This window comes from Anarhichas minor, unplaced genomic scaffold (genome assembly GCF_050575085.1).
Source record: "Anarhichas minor isolate MPS153535 unplaced genomic scaffold, ASM5057508v1 ptg000030l, whole genome shotgun sequence".
Lineage (NCBI taxonomy): Eukaryota > Metazoa > Chordata > Actinopteri > Perciformes > Anarhichadidae > Anarhichas > Anarhichas minor.
In genome coordinates this window covers 6,910,695-6,933,321 of record NW_027466476.1, presented here as the reverse complement: position 1 = coordinate 6,933,321, position 22,627 = coordinate 6,910,695, and the positions used below count along the sequence as shown (strand labels likewise).

The following is a 22,627-nucleotide window of genomic DNA, read 5'->3' as shown; positions in this document are numbered from 1 at the left end:
ATATCATCAATTCCTCCTTTAAGTGGTAATCTTAAGTCTTATTAGCATTTTTTGAAAATGTGCATTGATGCTCACATACCAAAAAAAGCATTATCTCAGACTATGGATCTTTTAAACCTAAGGTTGCATTTTTAAAACTAAAAGAAATATTCAATAAGTCAGTTTACACTTGAATGTTACACTTGTGCCCGTTTTGTGCAGGATGGAAGGAAGACTCTTGAGAACCAGGTGAAAAGGCTGGAGATTGTCGAGCGTCGGGAGACTAAACTGAAGGAGGAGATCCAGAGCAAGGCCCAGCACATTCAGCAGATGGCAGATAAGATTCTGGTAACCCACCTTTCACCACTTGTGTGGAGCTAAAATAATCAGAGGAGGTGTGAGATAAACATAGCTCACTGTCATCTTTGCAGAGGAAGTGCTATTTTACATAATATTTAAAACCTCATGTTTATCATTTACTATCTTTATGGATGATCTGGATGTAAAACATTATATAACTGTTGTTTCCATATACACAGGGCACAAAGTTACTAATATATGATAATAATAAAATGTAGTTTTCCATAATATTGTCCCTACACATCCACACAAGGGCTTTCAGTTGGTGTGGGCGTATACTGACTGTGTTTGATCAACATCTTCTCTCACTCTTCTGTTAGTTTTGTTGCATATGTAAGGGTGAGACATAGTATATAATTAATCCTAGCAAATTATGATTATTTCTATTTCACAGAGATTGATCTCATCATCTTACTCCCCTGCATACATAGTTAATAGTTATAATAGCTTGAATATTGTGTATTAGTTGTGTTTTCCTGCTATAACAAGTGAAAAACGTCTAGAAAGAGTCAGATGGACCTTGTTGATGTGGATGACTATGGTTGTTAGCACTGCATACTACATACTCAATCAATATGTAATGCATACTGTTTACTGAATTAACCATAAGTATGCCATTACCAGCACTGTTCACATTGAAGTAAACTCAGGCAGTACGTCTTCTCTGCATCACACGACTGTATCAATCAAAACGTTACCGGTCCGTTCCAGTTGAATGGAAACCATAAATCAATATTACCTCTTTCACGCAATGTGATATTATACAGTATTACTTTGAGACCAATTCAAATGATTCAATATTTTAGTGTTAAATATTTGTTCTACAGTCATCGTTACTCGCCTCACTGATTTTTTTTGTTGTGGCAGAAAAGGTTTGTACAGTACATTACCCTTTAAAAAAATAAAATAAAGAAGGCACTTTTTTCTACTTTTAGTCATATGCATAACATATGTGCATGTTCGCGTAGGCGCTGGAGGAGAATCTGCGAGAGACGCAAGCCACGGCCCAGCGGTTTGAGACTCATCTGAAGCAGAAGGAGAAGCTTTATGAAGACAAGATAAAGGTAAAATACTCGCATGCAGACGTAAAGCAACAGGCAGGTGTATCCTGTAGTTCTGTACTTGCAGGAATGGCTCTGTGCTATGTTTGGAGCCCCTACTTTAGCTGGTTGAGTTGTGGGTGTACTCTATGCTTGGGAGATCTACAGTATGTCATCTTCACGCCATTCTCTGTCCTGTTAAGTGATATCCTGGTTATGGTTCTGTGGGCTGCCTGGCATTGAGCAGGTGTTGGAGGCCCAGATGAAGGCGGACATGGCTGATAAGGAGATGCTGGAGTCCAGTCAGAGCAAATATGAGGAGGAGGTGCGGGAGAAGTGCGGCATCATCGGTGAACAGAAGGCGGTAAGAACAGACCGGCTTGGCAGCGACACTATCTCAGGGGTATTTTAACATTTATCACAGTGACATCGATTTTTGCTGTTTGGAATAATCTTGGGTTAGGGTTAATCTGAAACCAGTCACAGCCGGTGATGTAAAGATATAATTTCTGTTCAGACCATAAATGCTATGGACTCTAAGACGAACAGCCTGGAGCAGAGAATTGCTGAGCTGTCGGAGGCCAACAAGCTGGCAGCCAACAGCAGTATCTACACACAGAAAAACATGTAAGTACTGATGCACAATACTTCTGTGCGACAATAAACATTAGAGGCAGTACAAACGCTTTTCTCTCGATATTCTATCCATGAAGTAATGTCTGAATTAAAGTTGTATTGATTCTCTCAAGTAAAATATAAGCTTCGGTCATAATGGCATAATATAAGATAATGGAAAAGAGATTGGTTAAAGACATTGCTTGTACAAAATGATACCTGGAAAGAACCTTGTTTTGTTTTTTGTCCTTTGGAGTATATGTACACATAATTGCACAATACCAGGTTGTATTGTCTCCTATTGAACTTTTTGCACACAAGTATGTGTGGTCTTGGCAGGAAAGCTCAGGAGGAGATGATCTCAGAGCTTCGACAACAGAAGTTCTACCTGGAGTCTCAGGCTGGGAAGTTGGAGGCCCAGAATGCCAAACTGGAGGAGCATCTAGAGAAAATGAGTCAGCAGGAGCAAAGCAATAAGAGCCGTGTGCTGGAGCAGGAAACTAGGCTCCGAGAGGTGAGGAGGTGTTAGAGGGAGATGGAGCAGAAAGCTGGTTGTGAAGTGGGATTCATGTGTTGATAGACACGCAGGTTAAACCAGATACAGCGTATAAAATGTTTTAAAATTATTATTATGGAGGTTTTGGCCAAGATTCAAGATGTTTATTGTAACTCCAGTTAATGCTTTCGCTGGTTGGCTCCATAAAAGAAAAATAGATGGATGTTAAAAATATAATAACAAAATATAAGAAGCAATTAAAATACACATTTAAGAAAAGCAATAAAAAAGGTTAAAAAAAATGTTATGTACAATACATAAATGTGACATATGACATGGCATTGTTGGGATTGTGAAGTGGAGTGTAATGTGATCAGTGCAGGGATCTTGAAGAGGACTTTTATTTTGAAACATTCTAAAATACTTCAGAAAGTGAGTTTTATAGGCTATAAATCTCAATACGTGGATTACAGAGTCGACTTGAATAGTCAGAGTCTGCCCCTCTGCACACAGTCACTTCCTCCTCCACTCACCTTGGATGGCCCTTTTCTGTCTCCCTTTGTAGATTGGGCTGGAGAACGAGGAACAGAAGCTGGAGATTAAACGTCAGGTTTCAGATCTGACCCTGTCGCTGCAGGAGCGTGAATCCCAGATCAGCAATCTGCAGGCAGCTCGCCACGCTCTGGAGAACCAACTACGGCAGGCCAAGACCGAGCTGGAGGAGACCACTGCAGAGGCTGAGGAGGAGATCACTGTACTCCGAGTAAGAGAGAGAAAGTAAAAGGGTACACAAGATCACGTCTCATGTGATGTTATGTAACTCAGGCATCTGAAATCTGTCCCTGTGTCTCTCTTGTCATACCTGCTAGGCACACAGAGATGAGATACAACGCAAGTTTGATGCCCTGAGAGACAGCTGTGCAGTAAGCCGCTCACTATACTTTCTCGTCTTCCTCTTTCCAGGATGAACTGGCATTGAACTCCAGCTGAATCCTCGCACATCATCACACATAACTAACAACCAAGCCATACTATTTCAGTCCATATTTGTTTCTGTCATTCTTGGGTAAATGGGGCTTCATTTCTCTTCTACTTACATAAATCACAGAGTGACTCCCTGTGACTTAACCACATAATCCATTTCATCACAGTCATCTTCCTTTTGGTCCGTGTTCTTGGGAATATAGCACTAACTGCTCTCGGTTGGTGGAAACATGACCATAGCTCCACACTGTTTTCAGAGACGTCCCAAAACATTGTGTCTATGGCCAAAGTAAGGATTTCTGTTGGCAGTGGGAGATTAATCCTCAACTGAGTTGTTTGTTTCCATGATGGCATTTGTGCACATTAACAACTAAGTGAGCTACCATTACCAAAACAAGCCCCGTAGGAACAGTAACAGGAAGATAATGGCTGTTATCCTGTTAACAAGGTTGTTTGGCTCCTGAACATTCTGGTTTGTTTTTTGGTGCGTCATGGTGTCTTGTGATAAACGTTACCAGGAAACACTGTGATTTGCTCAGCCAACACAGCATCTCACAGTCCACACATACTGGCTGAATTAGCAAGAAGAGTTTTCAATTTGTCATTGTTTGATTATTTTCTTTTCCGTGTCTGCAGAGACACTTAATTCTCCTCTGTTACAAAACCACACTATCTTGTCACCAGAGCTTTTGATAATAAGGCATCATGTGAAGTCAACCTGATGCTTCAAGATACATCATTAACTCTCGAAAGGTTTTTTTCAGTGAATGTAGCTATTCAATAGCTGTGTTTTACAGACGATGAGGGCTTTGTTAAAGCCTGTTATAATCAGAAGGCCATTATATTGTTGGACAATAAGAGGTGATGTTATTGTGCAGCCCTGGTGTCCCGCTAACCTTGAGGAAATGATGTTGTCATTGATTTGAGTGCCTACAAACTCATTTACCCGGAATAATCACCAAGACCATTATGGTCTTCCTTTATTCCATTGCCCTACCTCGGAGATCCTCCCACTGGCAAACTGTTCAGAAAGCACTGTCCATAGATTCAGCTGGCCAATGTTCAGACAAACACAGACAAAATCTGCAACAAGCAGATCTTGAAATGGTACTCTATATTTTGCCCTGCTGAGACTTGCAATGTTTGTTTATCCGTTAGTCTGTCATTTGAACACTTTGGACTGAGGCGTGCATACATTATTCATTTATGTTTCTCTGAAATGCCCTATTTTGAGATTTATGGCACAAGCACAGAGAAAAATAAAAAATGAAAATAGTGAAGACTATGTACAATTAGAGAGTTATCTTTTTGTCACCAGAAAATCATCGTCTTGCAAAAATCTGGCCTATGGGGCATCACATTGTCAACCCAGTTTTCCCAGCAAGACACAAATTTCCCAAACTCCCTCCAATGATGTGATCTGGTACACTTCACACTGTTCGTCTTCCATTTTGTTTTAATATACAAAGTTGAGTATGTTTTAAGATTCAATAGCCCTTTATACATAAACAAAATGATTCCAGTACCAGTATTTAAAATATGTTCATTCGTAAGCATTTTTGCCACTCCTTGTCAGTTTTAGCCCGATCTACCTCAGCACTGACTGTACATCATGCTATTGTTTCCATTTGCACAGACAGACATTCTGACATTCTGAACACGTTCTGCCCCTCAAAGGATAACTTCATTTTGGACATACCATGAACTTTCCTCTTGTGCTATCTTCAGGCCAAAATGTCAACTTTGCACACAAGACATCCCATAATCAGCCGACTGCAATGAAATTTGCTGACCGCATGCATTTTATTTTTAGCCACACTACTGGTAAGACTGCAGAAATACTCACGCTGTCAGTATGCTCTTTGCTGTGTCCAATTATTTTGTATTATGGGTTTGATTTTGTAATATGGGAGAAGTGTAGCCTCAGAGGGCCAGTTAGTCCCTATTCATTTTTGGTATCTTACCTAACTCTAAATATACCGGGCTAATATTAGGTAAAACAAAAAATTTGATAAAGTTGATATTGACTGTGTAATAATGACATTTCAGAGTGGCGCGCTTAGACTTTTATAAGTCCCCATTCTATCTGATTTATGTGACGATAGCTTACTATTAGAGTTATTAGAGTTAGCAATAAGACAATGTAATATTCTGGGACTATAGACATTTTTCAACCGTCAGAGATTTTGTTGTACTGTCTCTACTAAAGTAGCCATCCTTTCATATTGTGGTTGTATGAGACCTTTGTGAGCCATGTTTAAATCAAAGAGGACTGGATCAACCAAAAGACATTTCCATCTAGTTAATATTTTCTCAATAAAATTAACTGCAAATTGACTTTATCTCTATATATTGCAGTTGTATCCGTATCAGCCACCCATATCTCAGTAGCAATGCTTTTTCTAAAAGTGGTTACATTCATAAATTGTGAGAAAACCAACTTTAGGTGGATTCACTCTCCACGACACCTCTGCTGCTCAGTCTGTTTCATAGAAAGAGCAGATGTTCTTCTGTATTTTGTACTAGCAGTGTACAGTAAATGTAACATTCATTTCAGTCAAGGAAATTCCAAGATTGATTAACAGCCTCTTAAGCTGGGCCTTTTATTTGCTTTACACCCGCGGCCTTCACAAAGAGCATTGAGCAATTTGTATTCAGCTGTGCTGAGGATGCAAAGCTCCGGATGTGATTTACTTTAAGTCTGCAAGTTGCTCTATAGATCGGGATGACAGACAAGTAAAGTAAATATAGAGGCTTGCCGGATCACCACTGTATCCATTGCAGCTTTGACTTCCTCGCCCCGCCTTAAGTATTTAGTTGCTGCTGTCAGTCCCCTGCCTCGGGGGAGCAGAAGCAGTACAGAACAGACAGCTAATTTATGGACTTAAAAGCTTTGCCCCCCCCCCCCCCCCCCCCCCCTCCGCCACCTGGAAGTTATGCGTGGTACACATGTTCCCATGAGAGCTGAGAATAAGGAGCTCTTACAGGCAGCCTCACCAGCCTTTGACCCTCATTTCCCTAGACAGTGGTCATGGCTGATTAAGGAACGAGACTGATGCTGATGAAATGATTAGCCCGCTCCGAATGCTGCCTGAGTCAAACAAGCAGCCTGGAAATGATGCTAAAATGATTGCTGCATTATATCACTAACCTAGATTGCTGCATCATGTAATAATGCAGCAGTAGAGACTGTGTGGGGTTTTTGGTAACGTTTTTGTGTAGATCAATAATAATATGCTCAATGCTATGCCTATATGCACAATGTAAGCAAGACCTGTCAAATGAATGTAGCCTTTTTAAATGTAAAAAACCTAATGTATAATTAATGTTAATACAGTCATATCTGTTTCAGACAGAATATTATATTCGTTATTGTCTATAGAGACAAAACAAAGACAAAAAAACCTTAAAGGGCAGAAATTATTTCAGAAAATCCTGATTTAGTTTTATTAGTCGTCGTTCGTCTCTTGGTCAAGAGTCCTGTTGACTTCCTGCAGGTAATCACAGATCTGGAGGAGCAGCTGACCACACTGGCTCAGGAGAATGCCGAGCTGAACCGCCAGAACTTCTACCTGTCCAAGCAGCTGGATGAGGCCTCCGACGAGAGAGAGGACCGGCTGCATCTCAGCCAGGACGTGGACAGACTGCGCCGGGAGGTGGCCGACCGTGAAATGCACCTGAACAACCAGAAACAGGTACCGGGGCTGCTGGTGGTCATGTTCTGGTTATTGGTTTATGTGTGTGTTCCTTCTCTTCTCATGTTGGTTTTCTTCAACAGTCCAAAGAAAGGAATGTCGGGTGGACATGCAATGCTCAATTATCCAAAATTGGTGCGTTGTATTGATTTGTTGAGAGAATTGGCTGATACTGATGTATTTCAGAGCGGTTTCAGAGGAGTTTGTGCCCTAAAATCGCTCAAAATGAAACACAAACAATCAAACTTTTGAGCCAGTTTTTTTTAACCACTATAGTCAAATAGTTTTTTTTAAAATTTCTGCATGAAAATTGCCACAAAATATCAGCTGCCATTAGAGACAACCCACAGTTGTCTGTTGTCTGAGACAGTTGTGCTCCTTCTTTCAGTTCAGGTTCCTTCCCCTTGCCCACTTCCCACTCGCAGCCAGTCAGACACCAGGTTGCCACTTACTCACATTATGTGATATCTCCGCACTACCTTTGACAGGTGACCTAGACATCTCTCTCAGCTCTGACAGTGTTGAGTGTAAATCAGGCAGCAGAAACCCTGGGAATAATTCAGCATTGTTATGTGCAGTATTCTGGATGCAGCGAGGAGGCTGTGTGATGTGTGTGCTGCCCCTGTGGGAGGATCCGTGTGTGGGTGTCCAGTAGCGCTCTCCGTCCTGCTGGTTGTGTAACCAGCAATGGAAGTCATAGACGAGGGATGGGGTGGTGTGTGGGAGGGATGTGTCATCCCCATCCCTCCCAGGTCGTGTCAGCTGTGGAAGCGTTGGACTTCAGAGGGCCGTGGCTTTGCTGCAGCACCAGCACAGGCTATATTTGTCTCCCAATGCTTTGTCTGAAGCAGTGCGTTGTAGGACATAACACACAGCACTTTGTGTACGCCCTGTGAATAACAAAACAAACTATGTTGTTTAAGCTGCCATCAAATTCTCCCCATAAGCCCCCGTGTCTGGCATTGTGATTTATTTTAGGCACGGTGCTATGTTATGGCGCTATGGCTGACTGAATGTCTGACATGTGAACGAAGAAGTTACTATAAATACAGCTTCTTAACCCCGCTGACCTTTCTGCATGATGGCCTGTGACCAGCAGGTTCTGGTGGGAGAAAAACCAGGGAGTGGACATCTCGTGTTTGTGTAATGCCATTTTTTATACGCCATGCTAGAACTTGCCTCGCCAGGTCTTCCTTTCATTGCTACAGCAGGTGAGAATCCTGGAGAGAAGACTAAACCCCGCTACTACCTGACCTTTACACGAGTACTTCCTTTACATGTGCTTCCTTAATTACTCCACTACATTTCAGACAGAAATGTTATACTTTTTACCCCACTACATTTGATTGACAGCTATAGTTACTAGTTATTTAGCTAATTTGACTAACAAATAGATTTTACATACAAAACATATGATTGATTTCAAGTAATAGAGGAACTACCCAACAGAATGTAACATAGTTAAAATGTGTATACCTGCTACAACACTAAAACTCTGCCTTTGTGATGATGCACCATAATGAATAAAATGATGTAAAATATAGTAATACGAGTCATTTTCCTGCAATATTAGTAATATTACTTTGTAAACACTCAAATTAATTTTGATGGTAGTTATTCTGTAGTAAATTTATTTTGAAATTGTTGTATTGCTACTTTTACTTATAAGGATCTGGATACTTCTACCACTAAGTGATGGTCAGGGGACAGAACCCCCAAGCTGTGGGTTGAATATCACTTTGTCACTGCCTCCCAAAGAAGTGTCCTTCCAACCCTCCCGAGGGGAAGTGGCTACCAAGGGATTTCCCAAACCAAGCAGAGGGAAAATACATCACCACCACAAGATCTTTATTTTATAACAAGGCCAATGCAGGGGGAAACATTCATTTCTTAATTAGGCAATGAGCAGTTATAGTGTTTGAGGCTATGCGGTAATCTTTCGACAACAGAAGTCCTTCATTACCTTTGAAGCTGTTAAACTACATTTCTGTCTTTATCTCTTCATTATAAAACGGCCTCTTTTTTTGCTTATAAGAAAAAAAAAAAAATATATATATATATATATAGAATAACAACTTGAGATGTTGAATTGTGTCCTTGGCACCGTTCGGATATCAACAGTGTTTCTCATCTAAATCCTGTTTTTATATCAGAACCTGGAGACACTGAAGACCACGTGCACCATGCTGGAGGAGCAGGTTCTGGAGCTGGAGACCCTGAACGACGAGCTGCTGGAGAAGGAGAGACAGTGGGAAGCCTGGAGGTCAACACTGGAGGACGAGAAGAACCAGGCTGAGAGGAGGACCAGGGACATCCAGAGAATGCTGGACACAGAGAAACAGAACAGGTTACAGTAAACTCCTTGCACACATCACTCATGGTGCATGGTGTATGATGAGAACTGGGTACACGAAAGCATATTAAAACACTGTCAACAATGGTTTGCTGTATACTCCAGGCTTCGTTCAGAGCAGCGCAACTCTGAGTCTCGCCAAGCTGTGGAGAAGGCAGTTAAGGAGCACAAAGCTGAGATCCTGGCCCTACAACAGGCCCTCAAAGACCAGAAACTTAAAGCTGAGGGCCTTGTCGACACTGTAAGCATTTCCATATTAAATAAGTATTTTAATTTACCGTATTTTTCTTTAACAAGTTACAGCAAACTTTCTGTTCTCAGTTCAATGATCTGGAGAAGAAGCATGCCATGCTGGAGATGAACGCCCTCGGTTTGCAGCAAAAGCTGGAGAGTGAGAGGGATCTGAAACAGAGGCTGCTGGAGGAGGTACATAATGTATTTATGCCACGACCTCTGTTGTTTTCTTTTGTGTATTATGTACAAATTGAAATGTTTAAATGTAGTATAATTACTGCATGTCTTGGTGTTGCTGCAAATCAAACAGAAAAATGAACTTGATGTTCTGGTTGTAAGGCCATAGCTGTAACATATAGTAGTAGGAAGCGCAAGAGGCAAAGTTGCCTCGTCCAGCATGTGATGCAGCAGCTGTTTGACGTCCACAGCAAGAGAAACTGCAGCAGCAGATGGACGCCCAGAAGACCCACATCTTCCGTCTGACCCAGGGGCTGCAGGACGCTCTGGACCAGACTGACCTGCTGAAGACTGAAAGGACTGACCTGGAATACCAGCTGGAGAACATCCAGGTGCTGCTAAACACACACACACATACACACACGTACACATATACTCACTAAAAACACATATGAGTCTATGAGGTGCATGCACGTGTAGACCTGCTGGACTTTCTGTCATTTGCAGTCTTGTTTCTCCCTCACTGTTGAAGACACAAACAAATCCATCCTCCGTTCCCCTGTCACCCTTTCTGTGTGAAGTGAAGTACTTGAGGAGAAATTCATGGCAGTAGTGATGTTCATTTAGCTCCACCTGCAGGCTGTGTACTCCCATGAGAAGGTGAAAATGGAGGGGACCATCACCCAGCAGACCAAGCTCATAGACTTCCTCCAGGCCCAGGCTCATGGGGGCTCCAAGAAGAAGAAGGTCAGATGAAATTATGTGTCTAATTGGATTGAGTATAATTTGTCTGTCTTCCTACAGAAGTCTGGATGTTTTTGAAAACCCTTGAAAACAGAATTGAGTTGAGAAAATGTAAAGTATGAAAGTATTATTAAATCAAAAAGTCAGGATGATTAGACAATTAAGTAGACTGATTGCAAGTTGGGATATCTGAGATAGCAAACAGACAAAGTGATGATTAGGTGATTGATAATTATTTTTACGTGTTCAAAGAAAATCTAAATTTGGGGCTTTTAATTAATATGACAAGTTTGATAATTCCTTAGATCTAGGACATCCATGTTTTAGTCAATTTATTCATAAACTGTCATTTACAACTTCCAGCAGTCTCTTTGCACATTTAGAAAGAGTTGTAGATGATCACCAAATAGAAACTGAATTAGAGTCAGAACCAATGGGAAAGTAAGGAGCAAAGTAATGGTTTTACACAACTGTGGTTCCCGTGTCTCAGGGTCTGTTTGGACGTCGTCGAGAGGACCTGTTGGCTGCCATGGCTGCTCAGGCTCAGGCTCAGGGTCAGGGTCAGGGTCAGAGTCAGAGTCAAGGCCAGGTCTCCCCTGTGCCCTCCATCCAGCCGGTGCCTCTGCAATACAGCGACATGAAAATAGCACTGGACAAAGAGCGCTCCCGTAGCTCTGACCTGGAGGAGGCCCTACAGAAAATGAGAGCGGAGCTGCGATCTCTGAGAGAGGAAGGTGAGACGGCTTCTAACAGTATCTTCTTTGAAAAACAGAAAGTTTACAGTATTCAGCATGATAAAACAACGTATCATACACATAGGTAAAAAAAATGATATAAGCTCAATGAATCAATTATTCCAACCCCAGGACTCCAGTATAAGGATCATGGTAACGCTGCAAACCCGGCCTCAGCACGGCAGCAGATGATTATGTCTGCCATGGTGAAGTCTCCTGAGCACCAGCAGGGTCCGACCAACCTGGCACCCTCCAACTCAGAACGCAGGAAGGCGACTGCAACACCTGAGGGTGAGTGAAGGGATGATGTTTACCGAGCAGCCTTTTCTCTCTAGCACACACATGCAGGTTTATAGCGTCATACTTGACATGTACTGGCCCTCACCTGCACACGCATAGATACACACACATATAATGTCACTCGCGAAGGATCATTTATGGAACTCTTACTATCCTTTTTCTTCCACACACCTTTCAGAGAGAAGGAGGGTCACTTTTGAAAGTAAGTTGTCCAAACTTATGGTTTCCTCAGTTTGGTCTCTTATCTCTCTTCTCCTTTTGCCTCATCCACATCCTTGAAAGGCCAGATTTTAAAAGCTCTGCACTTTTATAAAAATGTGAGATCCCACCAGGCTGGTCAAGTGACGCTGAGAGAGTGCACAGCTTTAGAAATCTGAAGCATTTTGTTTTAGCCGATCTGATTTGCAGAACTCTGCTCTGCTCTTTAACTCACTGCAATCCCACCTGAACTTCACGTCATACACAAACAGAGATGTACCATATGATAAACTCTGCAATGCACAAAACGCTGTTTGCACCCACACTGTGAAAAAAAAACTAAAGGTAATATTCAGTCAACGTATTTCTTCTGACAAAAGTTTCAAAGTTACAACAAGTCGTACAACAAGTTAAGCCTGGACGATAAAATAAAGAAATAAAATGAGAAATAAATTCTCGTTTGAGTTGAACATGGATCTTAGATAATTATCTACAAGTAAATGTTGGGGTGGACACACAGTGGGGAAACTTGGTACTGACTGGATAATGCCTTTTAAAATGCAACAGTGAGAGGGCACAAGCACAAGGGATTGATCAAACCAATATTCTTTTTCAACCACCTTTGTCTCCAGACTTTACTTGCTTATGCATTTTTTTGCTGAACAGCTTAAAGTTCTTTTGGAAGCCTTCTTTTGTTGGACTGATTTCATAGCGGGTATGGCATGGTGCACTGAGGTTTTGAAGTGATGTTGATGTACCTGACACACAGCTGCCTGCCCTCACTGTGTTCCCCTGACTGTATTCAGAGTTTAGCCGTCGTTTGAAGGACAGTCAGAGAGACAGAGACAGGGAGAGAGAGAGGGCGGTGCACCACAACACCCCTCACCGCTTCACAGTGGGACTCAACATGAGAGCTGCCAAGTGTACGGTGTGCCTGGATACTGTGCACTTTGGGCGCCAGGCTGCTACCTGTCTCGGTGAGTTGCAGATTTTATGCAAAAAACTTTTTGAAACTTTAGCCATGCCTAATTCTAGTTTTTATGTATTTTCTACTGGGACAGTTTGATGTGTGAAACCATGGGGATGGGTGTTGCTGTTGCCTCTCACTCATTCCCTAACCTTTTAATAACATTGGATTTTTGTGTCTAAGACCAGGATTTGAGTCTTTCATTTTTCAAAACTTGAAGAAAAAATGAAGAAAAAAACCCATGTAAAACAAGATGTCAGTTTTATCCATAAAGGAACTGATGACAAATTCAAACTAGAGACCATTTGCAGTAGGATCACACTTTCTGATATTTACACAATTTGTTCAGCAAGATAATCTTCACAAATAAACACTACCTTCATTTTGATCTCAACTACACACCTGGAAGTTTTCATGACTTCATTTTGCTCGGTTGTGACGCTAACGCAGTGACAGAATCTGTCCACAGACTGAAACATAAACATCTAGCAAAGCACTCAAAACCGCCTCTGGTAGTTCCCGCTACAGTAGGTGGTCCAGGACAATATTTTGCCATGATGACTCACACACACACACACACACTCACAAGGTGAAAACAATACCAGCATCGCTGTCGCGGCTGGTAAATACTACATTTTCACTGTTCATATGCTGGAGATTGCTCTCTATAACACTGTTGTTGTTTCTCTCCTCAGAATGTCACACGTTATGCCACCCAAAATGCTCCCCCTGCCTCTCAGCCACGTGTGGCATGTCCAGCGACTGCTCCCTGCATCTGTCTGAGGGCCTGTGTCGGGACAAAGGCAGCTCCCCAGGCCAACAGCTGAAAGAGGCCAGCGGACACATGCACCTGGAGGGCTGGATGAAACAGCCCAGGTTCGCTATGGGCACAATAATGTCATTGTTTAAGCTTTTCTCCCACTGATCTGTGCCATTCACTTTTACTATTTCGGTACATACACGTCATGTTGTAAATCTGTCATTTGTGCGATACACAGTAATTCTCTTTTGTGCTCCCTCATTGTGAGCCTGTGTCATCCCCTCCTACTGATCAAGTTCTCTCAGGCACTCTTAGTTATGTTCTGTCTGGCAAAGTCCACCCATCTAGTACTAAAACCAGTTTAATTAAACAAAGGCATTTGTTTAGTTTCCGACAAAAACAGTTGGATCCATTTGATCATCTATGCTCTGTACTGATGCAGTTGCTTCTTGTGTTTGCAGGAATGGGAAGCGAGGCCAGGGCTGGGAGAGAACATACATGGTCCTGGATGGGACTAAAGTGTCCATCTACGAGATAGAGCCCAGAGAAGGTTTCTTTCTTTTACCTGTGCAACACAACAACACACAGCAGCATTTATAGATCTACCAGAGCGGATCAGTTAAAGATGTTTCTGTGTGTTATTCAGATTCAGTGAAGCCACTGGAAGAGTTTGACCTGTGTTTGTCTGATGGAGAGGTGGTTGTTCATGGAGCAGTGGGGGCATCGGAACTGCCCAACACCGCCAAGTCAGGTACAATATGCAAAGTGTGCTGTTCTCTGTATGTTGGAATCACCCTCCCAACACTGATTTACAAGCTAAAGAAAATATCTCTTTATCCTATTTCCTCCCCTTCATCCCTTCATCCTCCCCTTCTCCTCAGCAGTTTTGTTTATAGTTTTTGTATTGTTTGTACAAAACTTTGTTATATTCTATAGTTTTTTAGAAATGTATTCTAGTGAAGTTATTGTTTCCCAAGTTTGGCTTTTACAGCGTTCCAGAGTGTTAATAATTGACTAGAAACCATGAAAATATGTACGAGTGTAAATTCTGAAGGCATACCTTACCTATGTGTCAGATGTTCCCTACGTCCTGAAGCTGGAGTCCCGTTGTCACACCCCCTGCTGGCCTGGACAGTTAATGTACTTCATGGCTCCCAGCTTCCCAGATAAACAGCGCTGGGTGGCTGTCATGGAGTCTGTGGTGGCCGGGGGGCGAGCCTCACGGGAGAAGGCCGAGGCCGACGCAGTGAGTATCTCTGGAGCAGGCGAGGGGCGACCGGGGCAGTTGGTTCTCTGTGTCCTTGATGTCTGCTGATGCTAATCATAAACCGTTATGATCACAGTCACAGACAACTGTCTTGTCTACGGCTGTGGTCGTAATCTCACTGTTTATCTGTGTGGGGGCTATTCATAAATTGAAAATTAATTTAAAGACAGGCTTTAGGTTGGAGTTTTAACTAAAAAAAACCCCAGTTCACTTATATGTGTCGTTAATTGTCACCTTCTTCTCTCCTCTTTTCTTTCCCTCCTCTCTCTTTGTCTTTCTCACTGTTTGTTGCGTTTTCATCATGCCCCATTGTATGTCCGGTATATGGGCATGTTTTGTTGATTTGCTCTATTCTACCCATTCCATTGGGTTTCATTGCAAACATAGGCTGCTGTGTCCAAAAGACAAATGGTTCTGTCTCCTCTGGTCCAGGTAAAAAGTTACAAAGATATAGACATACGACTGACTGACACGCACACCTGCAGATCCTTCACGAGGCACGCAGTAGTGCATGTGTCTGTCATTGTGTTGGTTGGTCATCTCCCCCCCCCCCCCCTGCTCTCACCTCACCTGCTGTGACCACTCCTCACTCTCACTATTCTCTGTTGCACTGTCTTGTCCTGTGCAAACTCTGCGTTCATGTAATAGTTTCGATGTAGCTGAAACAAGTCTTTGGTGTTTTGTTTTATAACCACAGTACACAACTTCTCACCAAGATGTTTGATCATCTTTGGGTTGATCCCCTTCAGCCGTCCTTGCCCAGAGGACCAGGGATCAGACAGTGGGTTTTTACCCGCTGGTGTACTTGTCTGTGTTTTTACCCTGCTGCCCCTCTGCACCCTCTTTAGAGACTGGGACTCAAGACACGGGACCGACTCATCTGTGACACACAAGTGACAAACTGGGAAATATAAATTTCGACTTTTAATTAACATGACTTGAGTTTGGAGTATTTGGAGTTGACTTTGGCATGTATCAGAATGACTTGAAACTAATATTTTCTTCATCTTTTTCGCCAACTTTTAACATGTGACTTGATTAATTTCCCATGCTGCTATTATAAACACAATATAAATTGAGGTTAGCCAGTCTAGAGTGAGTCGCCTCATTTTGATATTGCTGTTTGGGACGTTCCTGGGCGTCAACCTCTCTAAAAACCTAGCGACCAGGTGCCAGATAGTAAGCACACATCCGAGAGGAAGCTATGAAAATGGCAAACAAAGCGCGGAAAAATTGCAAATATGGCAAGGCCAAACACCAAGCAGACAAAGCTTGTTCCAAAACGAGAGTGAATCTGGGGTTGGCTTTCACTCGCTGGCGAGCACCCCGACCCTCATTGAGCCGGGAAGGTGGGGCCAACTTTGAATGTTGTGTTTACAAACGGCAACCACAAATTGTACTCATCGTGCCTCTAACCCAGCTGGATTAATCATCTCTAGCAGAAGTATGTTAGACCCCAAACAACCCCTTTTCACTAATGAGGTTAATTTCAAAACAGGAAATTCACTGATAACACTATATATTGATGAGGTCTTGTTCTTTTTACATGATAATTGTTTAACCTATTCATTTATTTTTATGTGCTTGTATATGCAAGTTTTTCTTTTGTAAAACTTAACGGAAAGAAATGTTAAAAGTGTACTTTTACTGTAAATGGACGTCTTAACTGATAATAATTTAAAGGTGGTTCAAGGCTTAACAATGCAATAACTTCACTGGGACTTAAAACCGGAGACTGACTTGTGACTTGGTCCCACCTCTGACACTGTTAACCTGCACACCGTCCGGCCCCCTCTGTTGCGTCCCCCCGAGGTTGCGTTGAGGTCGTGACCCTGCTGACCCCTCACCCCTCTCTGCTCTTACAGAAGCTGCTCGGAAACTCTCTCCTGAAGCTGGAGGGAGACGATAGGCTGGACATCAACTGCACCCTCCCCCTCACAGATCAGGTACTGGCATAGATGACATTTTATTGAAACACGTGTATTGGAGTTTAGTGTGCACATACAGTAAACATATTTTTTGTGTATTTCCTCAATAACAAATCTGCTGTTTTTAGACATTTTGTCATGTTGATAATTTAGAAAACACATTTGATCCACAGTAGCAGTTATTTTCAAACGTGGAATGATCTTAATTTATGAAGGGGCGTGGAGCACAGAGCAGATGCTCGAGGCTCACTGCCAAGGTTTGCCACATGTTGCTCCTGTTTGAAATTGCACCATGTTCACCGAAATAATGATGCTTGTGTTAATGTTTTCTTGCTGTGCTGCAGATAGTTATGGTGGGCTCTGAAGAGGGTCTGTATGCCCTGAATGTTATCAAGAACTCTCTAACTCACATCCCTGGCCTGGGATCAGTCTTTCAGATCCACATCATCAAAGAGCAGGAGAAACTGCTGATGATTGTTGGTGAGATGTCCAGCTTTGATATTCTCAATAGATGATAACTGTCTACTGAGCAGCAGGATCTGAGTCTAGACTTTTAATTCCTTCAATTCAGGGAGTGAGTGTTGTTCATGAATCAAAAAGCCAATATCCCCTGCCATTTAAAGTAACTGGCATAATTGAGGGCTCTACAATTATTATTCATCATTAAAAACTTTGAGAATGAACACTGCCGTCTAATAATTCCGGTGGAACTTGTAGATGTGATTCATCTTGTCACACAGGACAGCATGGTGACTAATATGGGAATTGTCTTGTCCTGCTGGAGCATCAGCTACAGTGTAACGTCTGTCTGTGTGCGCTGCAGGGGACGAGAGGGCGTTGTGTCTGGTGGAGATTAAGAGAGTGAAGCTGTCTCTGGCACAGTCCCACCTGCCCAGCCAGTCTGAACTGGCTCCCTACATCTTCGAGACGGTGAAGGGCTGCCATCTGTTTGCTGCAGGGAGAGTAGGTCTTCATCTCCTCTTTGAAACTTGAGATAAAGCTTCCTGACTTTAAAGCGCTTTCTTTTTTTTGTTGGTGGAAAAATGCGACTTTAGAAACTGAGATCTGCGTTCTGTTTACAGATAGACAACGGACCTTGTATATGTGCTGCTATGCCCAACAAGATAACCATTCTGCGCTACAACGACAATCTCAACAAATACTGCATTCGTAAGGTGAGTATGACCCGTTGGTTCCCTTTGTTCACAACACATCACATCCTAACATATAGTGGCAGAAAACACAATGCTGAAACAGCAACCAACACAATAAAAAGAAGGGTGTAATCAGGTTAAGAAAAACTACCTGAGTTTTGAGAATTAGAATAAAAGGTGAAATGTTACCCCAAAACAGAAGGGGTCATTCCCAGCTACCTACTGTGTGTTCCCCAGTTCTACATTTAGTCTCTCCCAGGGTCCTATATTCACATGTTCCTATGTTCCAAGGGTCCTATGTTGCCCAGCTATACAGCACATAACTGGAACCTGAAAAAGGTGTTCCCCAGTTCTGCATATGTGCTCTCCCAGGGTCCTATGTTCCCAGGGTCCTATGTTCCCAGGGTCCTATGTTCCCAGGGTCCTATGTTCCCAGGGTCCTATGTTCCCAGGGTCCTATGTTCCCCAGCTCCATACAGCACATAATTGGAACCTGTAAGACATTTTTCCAAGGTCTGTATTGGCTTAATATGACAATGGCTGTTGTGGGACCTCGTACAAAGTAAGATAGCATAGAGTTGAATATTGGGCCCTGGGAAAATGAGTCCCTCACAACATAAAACCGCCACATTTACCTTGCTGTTGAAAATGTCATCAAAAATAGGGTAAAATCTCACCAACAAACATTCTGGGTAGTTTTGTACAACATACCCAACATAAGGAGGAGTGTTAATATGTGTTAACAGAATATTAAACTGGGGAACATAGGACCCTTGGAACATAGATACGCTCCCAATCAGAAGAGCGGCAGATCATTTGCATGTTCTTCTTAGTTAAACGTGTCAGGATCACATTCATTTATTCCTATGTTAATAAGTAGAGAATAAAAAGTACTAAATAGTGGAGACCGTGTGTCATGATACAGGTTTATAAATAGCCCAAAGTGTTGTCGGTCACTCATGTCTCCATTCTTCATCTCACAGGAGATTGAAACTCTGGAGCCCTGCAGCTGCATCCACCTGACCAGCTACAGCATCATCATCGGCACCAACAAGTTCTACGAGATTGAGATGAAGCAGTTTGTGCTCGATGGTGAGGACGACACAAGTAGAATATCACCAAAACATCCCAAACTTTTCTGTTATTTCTTGCAGGAACGTGACACAGACCTTGATCAGATTATGTGGAAGCTATTGCTTTATTTTATGATTTACCTGCTTATATAAAACACCCTCAAACTGTTTGCTTCACTTGCATTCAGAGATATTTTGGTTGTCACTAAATATCTCTGAATACAAGTTTCTCCTACTTATCTGTTGGCCTACTGGTGTGCAAAAGTTTGCTCTTTTTATGATTTACCTGCTTGAAAAACATAATACAAGACAATAATGCAATATAATTAGGTACCAGACAATCACAGGATACACTTTAAGAATCATTTGATTTAATATGTCAATAAGCCTCATAAGACGTATCATTTCAACATAGTGTTTTGATCCACCGCAGAGTTCCTGGACAAGAACGACGTGTCTCTCGCCTCAGCAGTGTTTGCAGCCTCGTCCCACAGTTTCCCCATCGCCATTATGCAGGTGGCCAGCAGCATGCAGAAGGAGGAATACCTGCTGTGTTTTCACGGTGTGTTTGAATGCACAACTACTCCACACACATTAACAACTAGTTTTTACCTATACTAAAAATGCAAGTCATAAAGTAAAGGAGGGTGACTCTTATCTTTTGGATATCTTTTAATGGCCACTGTCAGTGACACTGTACTGTCTTGAGTTTTGACACATCACGCGGCACACAGAGTGTATAGTAAGCTTTATGTATGTGACAGAGTTTGGAGTGTTTGTGGACACGTACGGACGAAGAAGCCGCACTGAGGACATTAAGTGGAGTCGTCTGCCTCTGTCCTTTGGTAAATACATTTTTTAACTTCTACGGCTTTTTGATCAATCAGCAATCAGCAATATGGCATCACATTGTTATATTTTCTTCCCCCTGGTGCAGCCTACAGAGAGCCCTACCTGTTCCTCACCTACTTCAACTCATTGGACGTCATTGAGGTTCAGGGACATGCTTCTCTGGGGTGAGACGGACTTGGCTTCCTCGGACTAAATTTGACAAAGTTAAGCTTTTGGGTGTGAGCTGTATTTCTCACATCACTGTCTATACTTCCAGTCCTACAGTGTTGGCTCACCTGGACATCCCCAACCCACGCTACCTTGGCCCAGCCATCTCCTCCGGGGCCATTTACCTGGCCTCCTCCTACCAGAACAAACTGCGGGTCATCTGCTGTAAGGGAAGTCTGATCAGAGAAACTGGAGAGCTGCAGAGGACCGGCTCCAGCAGAGGGTCAGCTCCCTTCCTTAGTTTGAGCAACAAATAAACACAACCAAAGAGAGAGACAATATGTATGTGTGTGGGTGGATTAAAAACACTTAAACACCTACAAAACACTAACAAAAATATGTTACCTCAAAACACTTCACAGGTAGAAAACACCATTGTTTTTATTGGATAGGCCAACAGTGCCATCTGCTGTATAAATATCAAATCGTCTTGTTTCTTACCGACAGCTGGTTTCCCCAATAACATTGTCAAACACTGTTGCGAGATGCTGCTCTTTGCTTTGTTTCTACAGCAGTCCCAGTAAGCGAGGCCCACCCACCTACACTGAGCACATCACCAAGCGTTTGACCTCGGGCCCTGGCAGCCATGACGGCCTGCATCGGGAGCCCAGCACTCCACATCGGTACCGGGAGGGCCGCACCGAGTTCAGACGGGACAAGTCTCCCGCCCGACTGCTGGACAGGGAAAAGTCGCCAGGCAGAGTGCTTGACAGTCGCAGGGAGAGGTCACCTGGGAGGTTCGGAGACAGCAGCCGACTTCATGCTGGATCTGTCCGAACACAGCTCGCCCCTGTTAACAAGGTAATGTAGGGGTGTCCTGGTGGCTACGCTGTAGAGCGTACAACTGAATATCCTTGGTGCGGTCATGTCCCTCTTTCATCCCTTGCTTCATGTCTCTCTCAACTATCAACTGCAGCAAATACCAATGTCCTGCAACACACAACACACAACACACAAAGGTTCCATTGCTACACATGTGCATGCACTTATATGTGTTGTTATGGCAAACTTTGACTGACTTTTATATGAGATAGTATACTATGACTTTTTCATGTTTTTTCCCATGCTATACTATAACTGATTTCTATACGATGACTATTTTTCATGACTTTTTTCAACATGCTGTCTTTTTTATGAATTTCGTTGATATACTATACTGTGACTTTTTCCTCAACATTTTTTTTTTTTTTTGACGGATTTATGACTTTTTTCATGACAAGAGGATGTAATATGAATATGTGAACTCGACTGTATTTGTATTTCAGTTAGCCCTCGAGACATTTGTCGATATTCACACAGTATATCGATGTCATAATTTGAAAGTGTCAGAACTGAAAGTTGAACCTTTTGTCCCCGGCGTTGTCTTGCAGGTGTGGGATCAGTCATCGGTGTGAATCCAGTTCCACGCTGCTCCTGACTGGAGATTGAAGAGAAACTATGGGAAACTCTTGATCCACCCCCGAGTGCAAGCACACATACATGAACACAAACACACGTCACTCAGGCTGAATGTCGGCCCCATTGCCTGTACATAGTGCAGTCTCAGTTCCTCGTCCAATAGCCCATAAACCTGCACTGGGAGACGTCTCCTGCGACAATCCTCTCTTTTTCTGACGTGTGCTTTCATGGGAGAAATCCCACAGCAGATTTGGTGGCAGGGAGCCTACGCCGATCTACAGATCGAGATAATCTACTTTATGATATGTACTCAAAGTTGTAAATATTGCTGTCTGAGTTTTTATAGAGAAAAGGGAATAGTCGGCTGGTGAAGCCATGTCTATTTTTTTTTAAAAATGAGTTTCTAAACACGTTGCAGGGAGATTAATGTCGTTGGTTACGAAATATATCAATATTTCATTCGAATCTGAAGTTCATGATGATAAAGAGGTCTGATGAGGCAAGACTTTGCACATGAGATTGGATTTGAACAGGAGTTAAACGCTTGTTCTTGTTACATCTTCTTTCTTTGGATCAGCCTTTTTAATAATATATAATTGCTTTGACAGTCGTCGTCCGGCCATACTTTGTGAAACAATTATTCAGCAATGTTCTGCTCCAAGTGTTCCTCGTGTTGTTTTGAGCAAACCTAAGATCAAGAAACGTGCAGCTCTGCCTCCGATGCCGGACGTCCTGCCGTCTGGCTGGCCGTCGCTGCCTCCGCTTGCTCCGAGTCGTCTGCTGCTGCTGCTGATTATGGTACAGATGTCCCGTTTCTGTGCAGTGATTTGAAGTCTAGTAATCGTCAGGGGTCGTCACTTTCTAGTATCGTTCCTTTAGAGCCGGTAGGACCACATCCGTCCGTCACAACAGTGAGCATGACTAACTTAAAGCAGCACTCGTCGCTTTTCGATCTGGATTCTCTCAGTTGTTCTTTTTCCGTTACGTATTCACTTGAATTTGCATTCAATAAGTAGACGTTGATGTTAGACAGTAACTTAAGATTTTCTTGATTTTTAGAGATGTATACTACTACATGCATTAAACATGATTGAAGTGTCTTCCTTCTTTGT

The 22,627-nt window shown here is 42.6% G+C and overlaps 1 protein-coding gene across 1 annotated transcript in view; it reads left to right on the top strand.

Annotated features, from left to right (window-relative positions):
• Window positions 1–22,615, top strand: part of citb (citron rho-interacting serine/threonine kinase b) — a 37,239-nt gene extending 14,624 nt beyond the window's left edge. Inside the window, exons 9-40 of the mRNA XM_076104998.1 lie at window positions 202–327; window positions 1,308–1,403; window positions 1,627–1,743; window positions 1,897–2,006; window positions 2,334–2,508; window positions 3,056–3,253; window positions 3,360–3,413; window positions 6,972–7,169; window positions 9,323–9,516; window positions 9,628–9,763; window positions 9,844–9,948; window positions 10,185–10,325; window positions 10,561–10,680; window positions 11,168–11,411; window positions 11,544–11,702; window positions 11,890–11,913; window positions 12,716–12,886; window positions 13,572–13,752; window positions 14,098–14,186; window positions 14,283–14,387; window positions 14,713–14,882; window positions 16,769–16,849; window positions 17,176–17,311; window positions 17,655–17,794; window positions 17,914–18,006; window positions 18,969–19,077; window positions 19,492–19,620; window positions 19,823–19,903; window positions 19,996–20,074; window positions 20,167–20,340; window positions 20,630–20,918; window positions 21,488–22,615. Of these exons, the coding sequence (XP_075961113.1) occupies window positions 202–327; window positions 1,308–1,403; window positions 1,627–1,743; window positions 1,897–2,006; window positions 2,334–2,508; window positions 3,056–3,253; window positions 3,360–3,413; window positions 6,972–7,169; window positions 9,323–9,516; window positions 9,628–9,763; window positions 9,844–9,948; window positions 10,185–10,325; window positions 10,561–10,680; window positions 11,168–11,411; window positions 11,544–11,702; window positions 11,890–11,913; window positions 12,716–12,886; window positions 13,572–13,752; window positions 14,098–14,186; window positions 14,283–14,387; window positions 14,713–14,882; window positions 16,769–16,849; window positions 17,176–17,311; window positions 17,655–17,794; window positions 17,914–18,006; window positions 18,969–19,077; window positions 19,492–19,620; window positions 19,823–19,903; window positions 19,996–20,074; window positions 20,167–20,340; window positions 20,630–20,918; window positions 21,488–21,511 (4,248 nt within the window). The 3' untranslated portion in view covers window positions 21,512–22,615. The remainder of the gene's footprint in view (window positions 1–201; window positions 328–1,307; window positions 1,404–1,626; window positions 1,744–1,896; window positions 2,007–2,333; window positions 2,509–3,055; window positions 3,254–3,359; window positions 3,414–6,971; window positions 7,170–9,322; window positions 9,517–9,627; window positions 9,764–9,843; window positions 9,949–10,184; window positions 10,326–10,560; window positions 10,681–11,167; window positions 11,412–11,543; window positions 11,703–11,889; window positions 11,914–12,715; window positions 12,887–13,571; window positions 13,753–14,097; window positions 14,187–14,282; window positions 14,388–14,712; window positions 14,883–16,768; window positions 16,850–17,175; window positions 17,312–17,654; window positions 17,795–17,913; window positions 18,007–18,968; window positions 19,078–19,491; window positions 19,621–19,822; window positions 19,904–19,995; window positions 20,075–20,166; window positions 20,341–20,629; window positions 20,919–21,487) is intronic.
• Window positions 22,616–22,627: the final 12 nt, after the last annotated feature.